Raw genomic sequence first — 19,717 nt, 5'->3', positions numbered from 1 at the left:
CAGTGATTCCTGTTAGGTCAGATTTGTTTCTCCCTGAAAGAAAGAGCTATCTTTTAAACATCATTGATAATGCATGACTACAAGTCATGGAATGTGAGTCTCCAAAGAATTAAGGTTGCAACTCAGCCAAAACGAAAGTGAGGAGTGAGGTGTTAGAGCAAGACTGGAAAAGGAAGTGTTTTGATTACTGGAGGAATCTTGAACACTTCATTCAACCATAAGGTTGTGGATGAACATGGGTAAGAGTCACGTAGAATGACATGAATGGGGAGTGATCTATACCATTTAAGGGAGTTTCCACTTTGAGGAGATCACAGATCCTCTGAATTATCAAAGTATAGATTCAACTCTCAAACACAGACATTCTAAAACATGTATTTTATCTCTGGACACTTATTCTAGAATTCAACTGAAATAAATAGATCTATTAAATAATCAAAACCATTTTATCGACTTATCTTTGTTTATTAAACAGATTGGAGTGGCGTTTTATGACATGCTTCTGAATGTAGACCAGTGTAGCACGCACTTACACTACATGGATCCCATCTGTGATTTCTTATATCATATGAAATATATGTTTACTGGTGACAGTGTGAAAGACCAAGTAAGTAGTACTTTATGTGAATCATTTCTGGACTACTGAGCACAAAATATAAGATTTTCTGTAACGTGGACTATATTATCTACCCAACTGACTTTCTTACTAGTACTTTAACAGGACTGTCTAGCTCAGTGCTTTTGCTCTCACTTTCTTCCTTCCCTGGAGAGTGTATTCCCTTCTAATGTCTGCTGTGCAGAATCAGGGAAATATGGGAATATAAATTTTTTCTGTTTTATTCATACAATATCTGTCAATCCAAAGTAAATTAGTTTATATTGAAATGCAATTTTAAGGAAATTATTTAAGTGTAAGAAAATTGGGAGGTAGAATGTGCTTGGGAGACAGGATATCCACATTTGTTTATCTGTCCCCCTCTCCCTCCCCCCTTTCTTTTAAATAGGGGAAATAAAAGGAGAAAATGAATTTTGTTAGCATCTCTGCTATCATAACACTAGTCTTAACCTGTTTAGAGAGGAATAGAAAATTTGGATCTTATATCCTGGTAACCCAGAAAATGTGTTTGTTAGATAAGGAACTGGTACAAAATAATATAATATTTTGCATTTAGAAATACTTTTTCAGTTTCAGATTTAGGTTTAATCACCTTTAAACCAGTTGTAGATGGAGGAGAATAATTATAAAAGTAGCTAGTATTTATGTAGCAGTTCAAAGTTTGCAGTGTGCTGTCCCCATGTGACCTCATTTGATCCTCAGTAACCCTGTGAGGTAGGTGCTATTGTTACTCTCTTTTTACAGATGGGGAAATTGAGACTGAAAGATGTTAAAGGAATTGCCTAGGGTCTCACAGCTCCTGTATACTGAGGGAAGGGAAAGGGACTGCTGTAGACTTTTTGTGCACTGAAACTTTGTGAAATCATCCATAGTTATCATCTTTGATTCCTTTCTCTTCTTTTGTCTCTCATATTTCCTGTTGTCTATCAAAGTCCAAACCCCTTTGCCTTGCCTCTGGTCAAAATTCTTCTGTTAAGGTACATCCTGGAAGATTGACCATGGCTGTATCATTCTCCTCATCAAAAATGTTCAATGGCTCCACAGACTGATGTTTAAGACCCTCAGCCATCTGACTTCAGCTTCCTCTTCTGATCATTTTATATTTTTCCCCAAATTTATTTGTTTTCAGTTTTCTACAGTCACTTCCATAAATCTTAGCTTTTCTCCCCCTGCCTCCCCGCTTCCTCCCCGAGAGAGCGTGCAGTCTTACATGGGTTCTGCACATACATTCCTATTAAACACATTTTCACATTAGTCATGTTACATAGAAGAATTAAAACCAATGGGAGAAACCATGAAAAAAAAGCAAAACAAAAAGCATAACAAAGGAGAAAATAGTTGCTTCATTCTGCGACTCCATAGTTCTTTCTCTGGATATGGATGGCATTTTGCATCATGAGTCTTTTGGAAATGTTTTAGGTCCTTACATTGCTGTGAAGCACTAAATCTATCAAAAACAGTCCTTACATATTGTGGCTATTACTGTGTATAATGTTCTCCTGTCTCTTCTCACCTCACTCAACATTAGTTCATATAAGTCCTTCCAGGTTTCTCTAAAGTCCACCTAGTTTGTCATTTCTTATAGCACAACAAAACTCTCCATTACATTCATATACCACAACTTATTCAACCATTCCCCAATTGATGGGCATTCCCTTGATTTCCAGTTCTTGACCATCACAAAAAGAGCTACAATAAATATTTTTGTACATGTGGGTCCTTTTCCCATTTCTTTGATCTCTTTGGGATATAGCCCTGGAAGTGATATTGCTAGGTCAAAAGGTATGCACATTTTTGTAGCCCTTTGGGCATAGTTCCAAATTACTCTCCAGAATGGCTGGATCAGCTCACAGCTGCACCAACACCATCTCTCCCATATCTCCAAAATTTATCATTTTCCTGTTTTGTCATGTTAGCCAATCTGATAGGCGTAATGTAGTACCTCAGAGTTATTTTGATTTGTACTTCTCCAATCTATAGAGTTTTAGAACTTTTTTCATAGCTGTACATAGCTTTAATTTCTTCCTCTGAAAACTGCCTGTTTCTATCTTTTGACCATTTGTCAATTGGGGAATGGCTTATATCCTTGTAAATTTGATTCAGTTCTCTATATATTTTAGAAATGAGGCTTTTATCACAGATACTAGAAGGTAAAAATTCTTGCCCAGTTTTCTGCTTCCCCCCTAATCATTTGTGCAAAAATATTTCAACTTAATGTAATCAAAATTATGTATTCTCCATTTCATAATGTTCTCTATCTCTTGTTTGGTCACATATTCCTTCATTCTTCATAAATATGACAAAAAAAACTGTTCCTGGCTCCCCTAGTTTCTTCATAGTATCAGCATTTATACCTAGCTTGTGTACCCATTTGGACTTCATCCTGGTACACGATGTCAGGCATTGGTCTATGCCCAGTTTCCACCACTCTTTTTTCCAGTTTTCCCAGCAGTTTTTGTCACACATTCTGATTGTTTTAGATTACCCCTTCCTACACCCTACATTTGAGCCAGATGATATTCAGCTTAGGTGCTATGTCCTCTGAAGCTTTCTTCCTTATCGCTGCTAAATACCTCTTCTCAAATGTTTACTTTTTTTGGATCTCTCCTTTGCCATTTCACTCATTCATCTGACACCCAGTCTGTTGTCAAGCTTTGTTTCTATGTTCACATCATATCCCATGTATGTCCCCTTATTTCCACCTTCCCTCTAAGATTGTCTTCATTTACACTCTATGTATCTTATATACATACATAGTTATTTGCATGTTATCTCCCTTATTAGAATGTGAACTCCTCCACTGAAGGGACTGTATTTTTGCCCTTCTTTACATCCCCAGCACTTAGCATATGTCTTGATGTCTTCCTTCTCCTGTCCCCAAAACACTGTAAGATTTTGTGTTGTCCTTACGTACAATGGATACTTAATAATTGTTGAATTTATTAATTCAGTCTTCCAGCATTTCTTTCCTTGACTTTGTACTCCTCACCTAAACTTTAGCCAAAATGAATTACTTATTGTCATCCAAACACACTCTTACTTAGTTTTACCCATCTGAATCTCTGTTTCCTATACCCTGAGTATCCTCCCCCAACTTTTGCTCTTGGTAAAATCTTACCCATCTGCTAAGGGCAGTTCAGATCTCACTCTGCCCAGTCCAAAAAAGCTTTTCTGGATTCCTGTCTGTTAGAGCCCATTCCACATAGCCCATAGAGACCTACGAAGTCCTATTCTTTCTTTCTTACGCACCTACCAGACTCTAGTTTGTATTGTCAGGTGCCTTGTCTCTTTATTAGATTTTAAGTTCTCAAGAGCAGGGTCTTCATCTCATTTTCTCTCTCTCATATACAATGTACCCGGTTAACATATGTTTGTTTATTGAAAGTCGACTCATTCTTTCACTATTTTGTGGCAGGTCTTTTCTTGCAGGGATGGAAGACAGATAAAAGGACGAAGAGAGTGGTAATTAGGCAGTCTAGATCTCTTCCCCTCTTGTTGTTATTTTAATTTATTTGTCTGCCTTTTTAAAGACTAAGCAAATGCCATTAAAACTGAGAAAAGCTGTAAAACTGATTTTAGAAGTAGTTTTCTTTCAAATTAGGAAAAAGATGGATGGGGAGAGAGAAATATGATGGGAACATATTTCTAGACAGTTAGAAGTTGGGCTAAGTACATAAGGAAAACAGGGTTTTTTGTATTTAAAGAGAAGCAATAAATTTTGATATAGTTTGGCATAGTGCTATGAATAAAAATTTCCCATTTCATTTCAATACTAAGCCAAAACAACACCAAATAAATTACTTGATAAATTTTGTTCATGATGTAGAATATGAAACCTTGTCCATATTCTCAGGAAGATGGCATTATTAAAAATTATAAAGAGTCTTTTCCAATTTTACCTGGACTTTGATGGTTGGATTTTTTAAAAAATATTTTAGATAACAAGAAAAATCTTTTCTCTCTGCTTTTATTTAGAGAGAAAATTATTCTCATCTTTCCCCTTTCTAGTCAGGTGATTAAGGCTATATAGAGATCTAGCCTCATAAAATGTATCATTTAACAAGTTGTAGTTTTTTGTCTGAAATTTATGGGTCTAAATGACACCTAATATGTTTTAATATATATTTCTTTTCTTAGGTAGAGAAAATTATCTGCAATTTAAGACCAGCTTTAAAACTTAGACTGCGATTCATAACACATATCAGCAAAATGGAACCAGCTGCAGTACCCCCACAGACCATAACCAGTGGGTCCCCAGCACCTCAGCATACTCAGGTGACAGTCAACGTGGCTTTGCCAGTAACTCAATAAAGCCAGTGGCCCCATGGTGAAAATTGGAGCACTGATTACTTTGGAAATGGCGAAAAAAATCTGATTGGTCTGGTTTCCTGCTGCATCGTGCCATGCTAGAGGAGGCTAAAACAAATTCAAAATCATATTAATTTTGATTCATGTGGTGGATCTACTGGACATCTATCATTACCACCTACCTAATCTGGATTTATCTCAAGAGAAAAAAGGAAGAATAGTCTTATGCATGATATCCAGAATATTTATCCCTGGTACTCTGGGAACATAGTGGTGGTAGTGAACAATTGAATTTTATTTATTAGGCTCTTCAAGTCTTCCTTTGTTAGTTGCTTATTTTAATTTTTATTTTCAGCGGCATATTCAGTCTTCAAACCTGGATTGTTTTAAAGGTGCCCAACAGTAAAACACTTAGTTTTAGATCAAATGAGATAATATTCGTAAAGCACTTAGCACAGTGCCTGGAACATAGTAGGCATTATATAAATGCTTATTCCCTTCCCCTTAGTCCTCTTCTTCTAAACCAGGTTAATTGGTAATTGTATAACCTGCTTTTCTGGTTAATTGTCTTTGGTAAGGAAGGGTTGACAGAGTTTTTTACTCTTATTTTAAAAAAAAGATCATTGTAAATTTCCATTGGCATATTCTATTATTTCCAATAAAGAAGATAAATTGGCAATAATTTTATTTATCCATGGACTCAAAGTTGTTCTCGGAGTGATTAGAAGACACCAAAGAGAATAAAATCTAGTAGGTTCATGGGCATTGCAAAGAAAATTATGTTTCAAAGAGGCATAATCCATGTTTTAAAGTTTCAAGGTTGACTTACACAACTGGATAATGGTATGACTCTACTGCCCAGTCTTAATTAAAATTTTATGATGTTGAAACTTTTATATTTGTATAATGAAAATTCTGTGGGATTTTGTGCTGTATGCAGTGTAACTTTGACATGCAAACTATGAAATCAGAGCTTGTAAATGTGTAAAATATTGTTTAATTAAAGAAACTTTATTAATACCATTGGTGGTTTGAATTTACTTCTCAGTACAACGTGACTGAATTTGAAAAAACAATTGATGAAAGAGAACATAATACCCTAAAAAAGATATTCCTGTGCCTATAATGTGTTAGAAAGGGAATCAATTTTCCCCAAGGAAAATTATTTTGTAAAATAATGATGACTTTTATTTATGTACTTTAATGGTTATACAGGTTTTTGTTGTGTTTTCCCCCTCAAGCAGGAAACTGACAGTCCATTTAGCCCAAGGCCAAATAACTTAGATAATATTGGAGCTACAATTTGAACTCAGGTCTCCTGACAGCAAGTTCAGAATTCTTGTTTATAGTGAAATCATTAAGTTGAACCCCATGTAGGCTGGGTTGACCCTTTAGGGTATCAGAAAATCCATACCCCAAATGTCTGAAGCGTTGCTGTTTATACTGCACAATGTAGACTTTTTTTTTCTTTTTTTTATTCCCTGGAAGTGTTAAGGGATCTGTTAATCTTTCTTTGAAAATAAAAGATCTTTGGCATTTTTCAGTTCATGACTACTTCAAGTGTTATTTTGGTGAGAGATTTACTGTACTCATGATAAAGTTGATATGATACAGTCCTTCACATGTCATAGTCATTGAGTAGAATGAAGACAAAATGAAAATGAGAAGTGTTTATACTACTTTAAATGGATGTATATTATCAAAAGTTAAATGTTCTTGTAAAAGTTCTCTGTCCCCAGTTTTCAAAGATGAAAGTAGATTTTACTTTTCAGTGTTAAAATAAATTTGACAGAGTGTTTTTGTGAGTGGTCAGACATGTTGGAAGAAAGAAACTTCATAACAAGGCATTTCCCCTACACAGACTTTAATTATTCAGGCAAATATTTCAGAAGGTTAAGATTTCTCATATAAAAATAAATCTCCAGCATTACTGGTGGAAGAATGGAAAGGCATAGGGTCTTAAGAACTAAAAACTCAGATGGATGAGTATGGTCCTTGCTGTTATCTGTTTGAGTTTAGTCTCTAGCATACATTTCATGTACAGGCACACATGGTAGATAACAGATTAATGCTGTTTGCCTCCTGCTACCGGTTTTCACTATGTACATGTTTATGTTGTTAAACCAGCCAATAGCAAATTAATGAATTAGCCTCAAGTTTGCATTTCTCTTCCCCAAGGTCACTGTAAGTCTTTTCCCTTGATTACAGCTAAAGGGCCAACAAGAATACTTTGATTTCACACTAAAGAAAGGATTAGAACTTTAATTACCTATTAAAATTTGGCAAAAGGCTTTGGGGAAAGTGTAAGCTTAAGCACAATTTTCAGAGTTGGTCATACTTAGCCAGCATTGTATCTTTATCAATTCTCTTCCCACCTCCTACCTCCCTCCTCTGCCCAGTTCCTTTTCAGAATTATTCAGACTTCTTTACAGTCTATTGTCACTGTGATTGCCCTCTCGAGCTACTCCAAAGCAGGACAAAGTTAATGCCACAGCTGTGTTCACTGTCCGCTGTACTTCGTCGGGTGTTTTCCCAAGGGATGGATTGACCTCCATTATGTCTAATCCCGAGAGCAACCCTATAACAACACGTGGTAAAAATACATTTTGTAAGATGTCAAGATTTTAAAATCGATAAAATATTGAGGGATAAAAATGAAAAAAGGATAGTTTGCCAGCAATCTTTATAATGGTATTCTTGGAGGTATCATGCACAAGATGCTGGGGTTTTTTTTTTAATCTACTGACAATTTTGAAGTAGAGAAATAGATAATAACTGTTCTGTAAACTAACCCCCTCCCCCCAGGGGATTTTATTTGACTAAATTTACGTTCTTTTTTCTCAGATATTGGGCATACCTGTTTTACAGATTTCTTCTGTAATATAAAGACCTTCTCTGTAAGTCAGACCTCCAGGGACAGGTGTGCCAGTAGCTGGTGTCACAGATGGATCCAACCCATCCACATCATAACTCAGATGAATTGGTCTTTTCTTCCTTCAAGTGGAAGGGGAAAAAAAAGTTGAAAGATGTTAACGTTTAGTAGATAAGGACTGTACCTAATAGCCCAGTATAGCTTAATCTGAATTCAAAAGTTGTTTTCTTAAGATTTTCTATATTGATTCTTGAATAATGACAGTCCTGTGCATGTCTGTAACAACATCATTAGTAGTATTTACAGTCACAAAAAACTGAAATATCTTACCTTCCTATTAAGTAACTTAGTGTTTCTTCCATCACCTTGGCAATTCCAAGCTTATCCACTTCAGTCATTGAAAAATATTTAATACCCAGATCTTTAAGGATACGACTGGGGAAAAAAGATAATTGATCTAGGTCAGTGGAGAAATTCATGATGGGCACAATTGTTCTATAGCATATTACTGATTAAGATTTGTCCAGGTGCAGTGGCATTAAATATATCATGAGAGATGTAAAAAAAAAAATTGGGTCAATGATTCATCAAGAGAGAGGGAGACCACTGGGCAGTCTATATTCCACTGTTATTTTATACAATGAAGGATGGAGAGCAAAGCCTAGCATGTTAGATGGAGTCCTATTTAAAACTTACTGGTCATGGACCTGTCACATGGGATGGGAAGGCTGCACCACTAGAGGGAGCACATACAGTAAGATCACAGATTCGTCTAAGTATCCCAGAAGGATTTGTATTCTCTTAATAGCTGAATAGAAGTAAATCTAAATTAAGGATGGCTCAGGAGTGCTTCCAACTGTGCCTGGACTTCTTTAAATTCTGTGCAATTAAAAACATGAGACATTTATATCCTATGAATTGTGTATCTATCTGCCTAAATTGGATTATTATCAATAGGGAAAACTATAATATTATCAAAAAATAATAATTACTGAGAAATAAATACACTTACTGTTCACCAGGATCCACATCTCTCAACCCAATATATACAATGTCCTTTGCTGATAAGCAGGGTGTCACCCAAGAGAATCCTGGGATATCAGGGATCTAAAAAATGCTTCTGTTTGTTTTTATTCTTTCATAATCAAGCATGTTTACTGTTACAAGTTCAATAGACAAGATCACATTTAGAATGCAAAAAAATGCTACACACTCACACACACACACACACACACACACACACACACACACACAGATATCTGTATAAAAGAGGTGGTCCTAAACAGTATTCTGTGAGAAATACTTAAAAATCCTCCTTCATGGACTCTGGCTTCAGGAATTCTGTGGCACTAACTATTCTGAATCCCATGCCATTCCTCAGGCTCATTAGAATTTATACATCCCATCAGTTCCCTCAGAGGCCTATTTTCTAATGTGACAACTAGTGGATTGATTGATAAACTGAACCATTCTGTGTTACCATGTTCTGACCCATAGGAATGTCTTAGTGCTAAGGGTCAGAGGTGTTGCCCTACTTGGGTGGATTTTAAACTTGGACTTTCTGGGCACAATTCCTTAACCAAAAAGAGAGTGGACTAAGAGAATCCATGCATTATAGCAGCTATTTTGAAGCAATTGAATCTTTTGGTGGTCCTTAAAAGCATTTTTTATAGACAGTTGTCTGTTCTGCATAGACCTACCCTGACAATCAGTTGGTTCATCCATGCTAATCAGATGGTTTGCAGATTTGGTTGAATACTCTCTTGCGACTTCATAAGACTTTACTTCCGGGCATCTAGTATCACTACATTTCTGTCAATGTATTATTAGAAAATTCTCAGGCAGGATTAGTTAGCCTCCTTTAATGAATTAAGACCAACTTCATGTGAAGTATAAAATAATAATTGTACCTTTAATATTAAGTAATAGAAGTTTTAGTTGGCAATAGCAACAAAAAATTAAATTCATATGTAATTCCATCTCCTATATAAGTTCCTTAAGAAAGAATAATTCCTCCTAGGAATAATACTTTCCAGAGACTTAACATACTATTCGTCTTAATGCTATGTTAATATAAACCTACATACGTGTAATCCAAGTGCACCATCTGAGATATCTCATGGAATGGACTGAGCACTTAGTAGAATGCATCTGGACTTGTAAAGATCTCAACCACCTGGGTTAGACATTGGTTGGAGGAAGAGCATTTGTGAAACACTTATGTGCCAACCACTGTACTGAGCACTTCATAAATATTTATTTCACTTGATCCTCACACCTTACCATTATTATCCCCATTTTGCAGATGAGGAAACTGAGACAGCACAGGGTAAGTAACTTGCCCGGGGTTACACAGCTAATAGAGTGTCAGACCAGTTTTGAATTCAGGTCCCCCAGACTCTAGGCCCACCACTATGCCACTTACTTGCCTCATTGTAAAAAACCATGGTGGTTGAGAGTCCTGCTAAAAACAAAATGGTGCAGGGGTAGTAGTTCTCCCATCTGTTCAAGTTTCTAAAAACTAATTCAGATGACAGAATTCGAACATATTTCTTTACCTCTTCCCTTAATTCTTTCAGAAGGAAAGACACAGGCTGTCCATGTAAGTTGCCACTTGTGGTTGTCAGAGGAGTGTTGATATCACTATGTGCATCTACCCAAATGACGCAGAGATCAGGATGAACTTTGGCATGGCCAGAGATACTTCCAATCGACAAACTTTGGAAACAGAAAAGTTGTGTAACCATAGAGATTACACCATCTTTACAAAGTATGTGACAAGTTTACTTTTTAAAAGACACTGCTAAACTTTCCTTTGAACATCACAATAACTTTGCAGGGGGGGAGAGAAAGAGGAGTGTCCAGTGGGTCATTTCAACAAGAAAGGCATGTCAGAAAGAAGTTATAATTGTGTACAGCAGTGTCATTTACCCATGATATTTAATGCTAAATAGTAATTACTTGATGTTGACCCTGAAGTTACTACATTGTGTGATAGCAGGTTTGGTTTTTTGTTTTTGATCCTGCCCAAATATAGTAGCTAAAATTCAGCAAAAATGCAGGAGGGAAAATGGGTTTGTAAGAATATCAACCATGCAAATAAATTGTTCTGTGACAATCTTATTCTCAGGTTAACTCTTTGCTTACTGTCTAATCCCATCCAGCCCTGCTTAATAAATATTACAGTCCCTAATGTGAGTTACCTAAGAATGAATCTTTCACATTAGTGTTGTGAGCCTTGAAAACCTAAATAGCTTTTATTAAATTCACACTTTCTACTTCCTTTTAAATCCTAAGTGGTTCAATTTTTGCAGCGTAAGAGAGATAATTCTGAGTATCCAAAAGAGCTCATGTAGCTTGGATGACCTCTTGTCCTGTTCCCCTTGGAAATTCCATGCTTAAATTTTGTATTCCTCTTTCCCGACTCAATGAATAATCACATCCATGTTCATGTCATTTGTGTCATCATCTGTCCCTCTGACATTATCAGAGTCTCTAACATCTATCCACCTCAGTTGTCCTGTACATGGATGGAAGAATTAGCAAACATGTTGGACAAAGGTAAGGGATCTGATTAAATACAGAAGTCCAAAGTCCACTTCCCTCTTGTTACAATTCAATTACCATTTAGCAAAAGAGAGACCAGGTATAATAGTGGAAAGGGCACTGGAGTCTGGAGCCTGGACTTGAATCCCAACCCTATTGTTTGCTACCTGCATGATCTTGGGCAAGTCCTTTAGAAACTCTGGGCCTCAATATTCTCATCTGTAAAATGAAGAAATTAGACAAGAAAACCTCTAAGTTACATCCCACCTGTCCTGTGATCTATGAACATTCAAAAGGAATTTAGAGCAGGGTAAAGTGCTCTAAATTTGAAGTCAGAGAATATAGGGTCTACTCTCAACTCTAGTAACTAACCGCATGAAGATGAGCAATTCATTCAGTTTCTGTGGACTTTAGTCTCCTCGTCTGTACACTTGTCTGATTGGTCTAGTTAAGTACTTTCCAGTTCTAAATCCTTAATCCTAAATTAACTATCACCTCTCCAAGAGGATTTAGAAATGCAAGCGTGGGTTTGATGTTTTGCTTAAATAGCTTGATTGTTCATTAATGTCGCTGAGATAGTCTTAAAAATACAAACACTGCAAGATTTTAGGACAATTCTTAGGTTCTGACAAACTGGCATTTACATGGTACTTAAAAAGTTTTATAAAATACCTTTCTGTAGGCTATCCCATTTTATTCTCACAAGGTATGGTATTATTGCAAGTATTATTAATGCAAATATTGTCATCCCCACTTTACAGATGAGGAAACACTCAGAAAGCTGGATCGATGTGTCCGAAGTCATACAACCTACTGTTGTAGCAAAGCTGTGTTTTAAACACTGCAAGTAATGATAGAGAATATTGAAGTAAGTAGTTTTCTTCTAACCCTAATGGACATTAAAAAAAAAAAATAGAAGTATTAACTGGTTGGGATAAGCTTTGGGCCTGGCTGAAGTCAGGAAGACCCAGACTTAAATTCAGTTTTACTACCTATATAAACCTGGGCAAGTCATTTTAACTTGTGTTTGCTTTAGTTTTCTCAACTTTAAAAGGGGGCACCCTATCTCACAGGGTTGTTGTGAGGATCAAATGGGATCATATTTGTAGAGCACTTAGCACAATGTCTGGCACACTGAATTTCAGTTCAGTTATTTTCCAGTCATGTCTGACTCTTCACAACCTCATTTGGCATTTGCTTGGCCATTTCCTTCTCCCGCTCATTTTACAGATGAGAAAACTGAGGCAAACAGGGTTAAGTGACTTACCCAGGGTCATACAGCCGGTCAGTGGCTGAGGCTAGATTTGAACTCATGAAGATGAATCTTCCTGATTCCAAACCTAGTGTTCTATTCTCTGCACCACCTAGTTGCCTAGCACATAGTAAGTACTATATAAATGCTTTTACCATCCCTATTCTCCTGGTGATTTCTACTCAACATTAGCTTCCAAACTTCTCTTAGCAGTGTTTAGGGCTCAAAAAGAACTTGACCTTGGAGCCAAAATATATGGAGTCAAGTTCTGGCTCCAACCCCAAAACAGGGGAATGATACTGAAATGACCCACTTCACAGAGTTGTGAATACTTCAAAAACCTTGAGGAGCTATCCACATGTGATGTAGTTTCTTAGAATGGTACAGTCAGAACTATTTAAGTCTGGAGGATGCAGTGATAATCATAAAGTAAGACCTGTGATCCCCGCCAAGTACCAAACTGGTTCTTCCATTCTTTTTCACTTCCTCTACCACCCTAGTCAGCTGCTCATTAGCTTTGCCCACAGTCCTTGGATTCTTCACAATTTGAAAGGGGGTGTCATTAGGCACATCCACAAAGGATAAGTTCCCATAATCTTTCACGTCACACTCTGCAATGGAAACAAACAAAAACGAAGGTTACCCTCAACAACTCTAGACCTAGACTCCTTAAAAAACACTGCATAAGGCTACAGAAATGAGACTTTTTTCTGAAAAAATACTTGGTCCTGTTTTGTTATCCTATGAGGAAATATATAACCTCAATTGCCACCCTCACCCCCATCCCTGTAGGCTGCTATTACTTTATCCACTGTGCTGCTTAGCTGCCTAGTACAAGATGTCAGTACAAGATGACTTTCATTACTAGATAACTTCTGAGTTTTTGCAGAGAGTTGGTATCCAGAGATTAGGGGTTTTCTTTTGGGGGGGGGGGTGAAGGAGGAGAGGATGGCCATAATTCATAAAATTATTGTGTGGAAAGGTGGTATCATGGAAGTACCCCAGCTGATTACACGATAGAAATTTTGATGTTATAAAGAAGTTCATAACATGTGACTAATTAAGACCACAACTCAAACATGCCCATGACTTGTTTCTTTGGAGGAATAATTTGAAATAAAAACTACTTCACACACAAAGAGAAGGCTTGGTTTGTCTACATTATTGAGAACCAAGTGCGAGGATAGACCTGGCCATTCTGTCTACACTAGATTCTAGAGAGCAGTATCATGAACTGAAAGTTCTGCTGCTGGTGTGTACCCTAGCCTTGGCGGCCTGATGGACACCAATAGACTAGCAAATTAATCATGAAGACCTGCGCAGTGTAAGTGCTGAAAAAGTTATATGTACAACCAGAATGGGGGATGGCTGCTTGGAAAGCCTGTATTATATGATCTTGGGCATGTCATGTAAGTTCTTAGAGTTCTACAATCTTAGCTCTGTATAGGACACAGCAAAGTGTTTAGATTTATAAACACATATTAATGCCATTAAAAACATAGTTCCTTAGGAGGAAGCTTAACATAAGACTAGTATTGTCCTTAGACCTGATTCTCTCAAATCTAGGTTAAAAACAAAAACCCACCTACCCCTCCAGCCTTCAGCCTGGATTTTCCCTTGAATAGTTGGGCTTATGGGCAGGTAGGTGGTGAAATGGATAGAGCACCGAATTTGGAGTCAGGAAGACCTGAGGTCAAGTCTGGCCTCGGATACTTACTAGCTGTGTGGCCCTAGGCAAGTCACTTAGCCCTATTTGCCTCAAGTTTCTTCATCTGTAAAAGGAGCTGGAGAAGGAAATGGCAAACCATTCCAATATCTTTATCAAGAAAACCCCAAATGAGTCATGAAGAGTCAGACATGACTGAAATAATAAAACAACAAAAGGTGAATTTCTACAAAGAGGACATCAGATAATGTCCTGACCACTGCTAATCTTTTTATCTCAACCCATGTGGTGGGGCTTGGGGAAATGATCATGGACTCCACCCTTGGAGGATCCATTCATTCACATGTTTATTGAATGCTTCTGTCTCCTCCCTAGTTCATCCTTCTTTTTCATGGCTCTTCACAGTCTCTGTGCCCTTCAGCTGGAAAGGAGAAAATGGCAGATCTACCCTGAGTCACCATGCGTTGACATGAACTTGTTTCCTTCTTCACTGAGGAGAGTAAATCACAATGATCTCTGTCCTGTGATGGTGGTTACCTTGTTCTTGAAGTTTTTTAATTAGGCCAGCCTCTCTCAGTGCTGTAGGGCCTTCTTCCACCCCTCCTCGTGGCTGAGGATTTGAAAAAAAATAATATATTCAGATGTGAATCATTTTTATATCTTAAGTCTGAAAAGAAATGGATGTCACCTGTTACATATGATCTTTTTGAAATACTTGAATCGAAAGGGCTACATAGACTACATATACTATTGCTTGTATATAGAGGTTTACAGGGTGTCTCCCTCAGATTGCGAGATCCTTCAGGCTAGGGATCTTTTTTCCCCCCACTATATAAGATTCATTTTTTTTTGGAGAGTGAATAGTGAAAAAATTTCTCCAAAGATTTTATGTGGATATATAAATATAACTCAACAGATAATTAACTGAAGCCAAAATAGATGTGACTGAAAAAAATGGTGCAGAGGTGATTCAAGAAATTTCATACAAATTATACTGTTCTGTAGGAATCCCTTCTAGCTGTCAAAGTAAAAGGAAGCCACAAAAAGTAACAGACTGATGTGTTTGATTAGAAGCACACTGGGTTACTTACTCAGATATTCCTTTATGCTTTGGGATGCTAACAAATGAAACCAGAGCAAGTCTACTTTGTCCACAAGGGGGCCCTCTTGTCCTGCCCTAGGATGCAGAACAGAAGTACGTGTTTCTTGGACCCGTAAGATAAATCAGTTTCTTCTTTCCACACTTGTAGGTGATAAAAGTCCAGATTTGAGATTCAGGAGAATTCTAGCTTCTTCTTCTTATTCCTCAAAACTCATGAAAGGTACTGTTACTAGATTTCTTTCTAGATCAGGGATCCTTAACCTTTTGCCATGGACCCCATTGTTGGTCTGATAAAACCTATGAACTCCTCTAATGTTTTGCCTTTCAGAAAAATAGATTCCACCCCTAGCTTCTGACTCTGATAGAGGAAACTTTTATCCTTTGATTTAAAATACATAAGATGAAATACATAGGATTACAAAGGATCCAATTGGATTGAAACGTAGTTGTCAAAATATTTAAGCAAGTTCAAGGTCTCTATTTCCTTATTTTATATCTTGTTTTTCCAAGCCCTCCTTTTCAGACCTCTAAGGCTATGCTACTGAGCAATCTGCTTTTAGTAGCTTTGGTCGACAGAAACATCCTGTCTTGACTATAGAAATCAACCGATCATCCAACCAGCAAGTATGGAGTATCTCTTATGCACCAGACACTATCTTAGGCACTGGGGGTATAAAGATAAAATCTAAAATTGCTCCTGCCCTCAAGGAGTTTAGTTATGAAATGTGTAGAAGATAATCATTTAGCAGGCCAGCCCTTCTCTGTGGTAATCTAGATTCACCCTTAATGAATCATTACAAAAGGAAAATTCTCATCCCCAAAACAAACCAGACTAGTTTAATTGCAGGTGGCAACCTATAGTAATAAATCCAAACTCACTCTGCCCTCAACACACACACACACACACACACACACACACACACACACACACACACACACACACACACACACACACACCCTCTTCCCAAGCTCCCTTCTTTCATTATTTTTTCTGTCTACTGTTTCTAGCCTATAGAATATAGCATGATCTTGAAGGCAGAAACTGTTTCACATTTGTGTTGGTAATGACAGCACCCAACCCAATGCCTTGCATATAACAGAGACTTAATAAAAGTTTGCTAAATTGAATCTAATAATTGTCTCCCTTCTTTCTCCTCCGTACTGCTCACTTCTTTCTTCCCATGTAGTGTCAATCTTCACCCTTTTCTCCCTTAGTCGATGACTGATTGTGAGAGGAGCCGAAAAGCAAAGTGCAGAGATAGTTTCTTTGTCTTCTCCTACCAGCTCACTGTGAATAAAGCTTGAAAGAAAACAAAGAGAGAAAGGAAAGGAAGAAAGCTGTTGCCAATAGCAGGAAAAGGAGCTGATTTCCTTTAAATTATTGTGGTCCTTGTGTAATTTATTCTTTAGCTTGTTTCCCCTGCATCAGTTGATGCAAATCTTCCCAAGTTTCTCTGAATTTTTCATACTTATCTTTTTTATGACATGAAAATATTCCATGTCACTCAAATACCACCATGGTTCATATGCAATATACTTCTTTGTTTACAAGGAAGAGTTCTCTGAGGAGCAGGAGGAGTCGTTAGGAAAAGACACTTGTGTTGGAGATTTTTTTAAAAAGTGGGAGGCAAGGAAAGATAGTTCATGTAAGGTGTCTTGTCCTAATAGGAGCTTAAATAATAAGTGGATGAACCACACTATAATTCTTAAAGTACCATATGTAAATATTATTATTATTCAATTGAAATAGAAAGGAGACAAGTGATTTAACCTCTCTGTGCCTCAGTTTTCTCATCAATAAAATGAGGAAGTTGAATTTGATGTCTTTCAAAATATCTTCAAGTTCTTTATGATTCAATTGTCGAGTGAGATTATAATAAAGCTCCAAGTGGCCAACTGAATATTAGGTTACTGTTGGTATTTTCTGAAAAGAAATTCTATTGTTTGATAAAAGATTCCATCTACATGGTAACTGGCTAACAGTTAACAATTGCCATTAAAGTTCAATGTCAAAGATAAATCATTTAAACTCAAAAAAATACACTATGTATAAAGCAATCACTCTAAAATTATGCAAATTGATAGTCTAATTTTGACTTACTTTATGAGGTTTTCTAGGCATTGATTAAATGACTAAAGCCAGCATTTTCTTAAACTAAAAAAAAAACCACTTTAGTATGGAGAATTAATGTGCTAAAATTTCATTGCAATTTAGATGAAATTACTTATTTTTCATTTCTAAACCACCTGATCACCAAAAACCAAGAGAGAGATCCAAATATAATTAACTTTGGCAGAGATCAGAAGCAGTTGAATAAGCTAGGCTGTGACCCAACTCCAAATGTTCCACAGAATTAAGTGACTTTTTGATAATAACTCTGCAGGTCTACACAGCCAGAGACCATCAAAAGCACCAGACATGTATTTTAAACATTAAAAAACATTTAACAAAATCCATACCATAGCTATACATTTAAAAGAATGAGAATGACAAATGAGGCTGTTTACCTGTCCTTTTGAGAAAGGAGCTCCGATGATCCCAACTGACTTTGGCTTGGAACTCATGCTGTCCTGATCCTCCTCTTCTCTGTATTCTGTTAATATTTAATATAAATTTTAGACTTTAATAAGGGCCAAAGTTTGAATTAAGAAGAGTCTGGACCTAATAGTCTCCTTTGCTTAACTTAGAGGATACCTTTTGATGTCAAGCAAACAAATGGGACTTCCTTACCAGACCCTTCTTCTGGCATCTTAGTGATAAGGCCTGGGTTGTAACTTCAGCTTTTGCCAAACTCTGTTAAGGCCTGTTTAGGACAAGATGTCTGTTATCTGGGTGATGGGACCTTTTCCTTATCTTAATTCACAGAGACATGCTACAGAAAGAAGATACCACTTTGTTTGCAATGTGTTTATCTAAGAGAACTCCTTCCTCATGGCAAAATGTACTTAAGACAGTCAATTTCTGTACTAAGGCAGCCAGAATATTTCTGGCTCCATAATGCATTATGTTACTGTTTTGTTTAATGGGGAATTGATCAATTAATTAATTAAATCATAAAATGTATGCATTTAGCCTGCTGCCTTTTCTTAACAAAGTTTTCAGGTCAACAATTCCAAAAGGACAGACAGGTAGTTCTCCCTGTGCCAGCTGCAGCTTTGAGTGATAGAGGGCACTTTAGGCTCCATTTATAATAGGGTTGAGGCTGTTTACCTTTATGTTGATGAGAAAGAAACTCTCTCCCGCCTCCAGAACAGTAGGATTCCACTTGTGTCAACAAAATTCCCCAATCCCAGCTAGTTGTCCTTGAGCTCACCATAGACTGGAATGAACATAACTACAGGAATCTAGCTAATTCAAATCATCCTAATGAATTTTTACCCAGCAAAATGATTAGCTATGCTTTCCCAAATAGATAGCATGCACTTGTTCAGCACCAAAGAATCTGATGAGTCAATTTAACAGACATCTCTTTATTACATTAATTAATTAATTAATTAAATTTTAATTTAATTTATATATTAAACCTTATTAAGTACTTATTTAAGCAAGACATTCAAAATACAAAGACAAAACCAGAATAAATTGTGGCCCTCAAAGTGCTTGCATTTTTTCCAGTCTCTTGTTACATCTATAATATATAGTAAGTTATGACAGGGGCAAAAGCGAGATCCAGGCAGAATGTTCTAGGAAATATTGAAGGTGAAGAGCTTACTTTGAGGTGGTGGGATCTAGGAAGGTATTCTGGAGGAGGTGACCCTTGAGATGAGCCTTGAAGGAAGAGGATTCTGAAAGGTAGACATTGATCCATCAATCAACAAGTATTGAAGTGTCTGCTATATGGTGGGCTATGTTAGGTCCTGGGGATATGAGTACAAAGAATGAAATAACCCCAATCACAGATCACAACAGGTTATATTCTAATGGAGGAGACAAGAAGCACATATAAAAAAGTGCACCTATTTAAATACAAAGCACTAGTAATTGGGAAAAGATAAAGAGAGTGTATTCCAAGGATGGGTGTGGGCCTCAGGGGGGTGAGGTGTGTACCCCACTAAAATCTTGGGATTCAGAGATGGAGACTGGAGATAACACTTCTGAATTTTAGAAACAATAGCCCAGTTTCTGTAGAATAGAATGGACAAAGCATGAAGGGGAGTGATGTCAAATAAGGCTGAAAAAATAAATTAGAGGTGGATTATAAAAGCCCTTAAATGTCAGACTAAGCACTTTTTATTTTACACCATAGGCAACAGAGAACAATTGAAAGTTTGTGAATGAGGGAATGACATTATTAGGCCTGGGATTAAGGAAGATTATTTTGGTAGCTATGTGAAAAATGGATTAGAAAAACCCA

The 19,717-nt window shown here is 36.9% G+C and overlaps 2 protein-coding genes across 5 annotated transcripts in view; one reads left to right on the top strand and one right to left on the bottom strand.

The window, feature by feature from the left end:
* LOC140526797 (mediator of RNA polymerase II transcription subunit 23-like) overlaps positions 1 to 6,467 on the top strand; it is a 39,855-nt gene extending 33,388 nt beyond the window's left edge. The window contains 2 exon segments of the mRNA XM_072643332.1: positions 476 to 607; positions 4,754 to 6,467. Of these exon segments, the coding sequence (XP_072499433.1) occupies positions 476 to 607; positions 4,754 to 4,927 (306 nt within the window). The 3' untranslated portion in view covers positions 4,928 to 6,467.
* A 304-nt stretch (positions 6,468 to 6,771) lies between these two features.
* LOC140526799 (arginase-1-like) lies at positions 6,772 to 18,312 on the bottom strand. 4 transcript variants are annotated; one of them, XM_072643335.1, is made up of 10 exons: positions 18,094 to 18,312; positions 17,871 to 17,956; positions 14,798 to 14,870; positions 13,031 to 13,205; positions 10,355 to 10,514; positions 10,222 to 10,257; positions 8,809 to 8,903; positions 8,127 to 8,231; positions 7,782 to 7,918; positions 6,772 to 7,502 (listed from the first exon to the last, which is right to left on the bottom strand). In XM_072643335.1, exons 1-10 carry the CDS (start codon positions 18,110 to 18,112, stop codon positions 7,351 to 7,353), a joined length of 1,038 nt encoding a protein of 345 aa, XP_072499436.1. In that variant the 5' UTR covers positions 18,113 to 18,312; the 3' UTR covers positions 6,772 to 7,350. The 4 variants fall into 4 exon arrangements, with proteins under 4 accessions (XP_072499436.1, XP_072499434.1, XP_072499435.1 ...); XM_072643333.1 differs by having other exon boundaries at positions 18,058 to 18,127; XM_072643334.1 differs by lacking the exon at positions 10,222 to 10,257 and having other exon boundaries at positions 18,058 to 18,127.
* Positions 18,313 to 19,717: the final 1,405 nt, after the last annotated feature.

This window comes from Notamacropus eugenii, chromosome 2 (assembly GCF_028372415.1).
Source record: "Notamacropus eugenii isolate mMacEug1 chromosome 2, mMacEug1.pri_v2, whole genome shotgun sequence".
Lineage (NCBI taxonomy): Eukaryota > Metazoa > Chordata > Mammalia > Diprotodontia > Macropodidae > Notamacropus > Notamacropus eugenii.
Note: the sequence above shows the minus strand (reverse complement) of the source record. Positions and strands in the feature narration are given on the sequence as shown.

Excerpts from the sequence above, each read along its gene's own strand:
- LOC140526799 (XM_072643333.1), bottom strand. The coding sequence starts at position 18,112 with ATGCCAGAAGAAGGGTCTGGTAAGGAAGTCCCATTTGTTTGCTTGACA. Across the intron at positions 17,957-18,057 it reads TGTTTGCTTGACATCAAAAG|AATACAGAGAAGAGGAGGAT; the intron begins GTATCCTCTAAG and ends AAATATTAACAG. Across the intron at positions 10,258-10,354 it reads TGAAAGAATTAAGGGAAGAG|GACTCTCAACCACCATGGTT; the intron begins GTAAAGAAATAT and ends TGTTTTTAGCAG.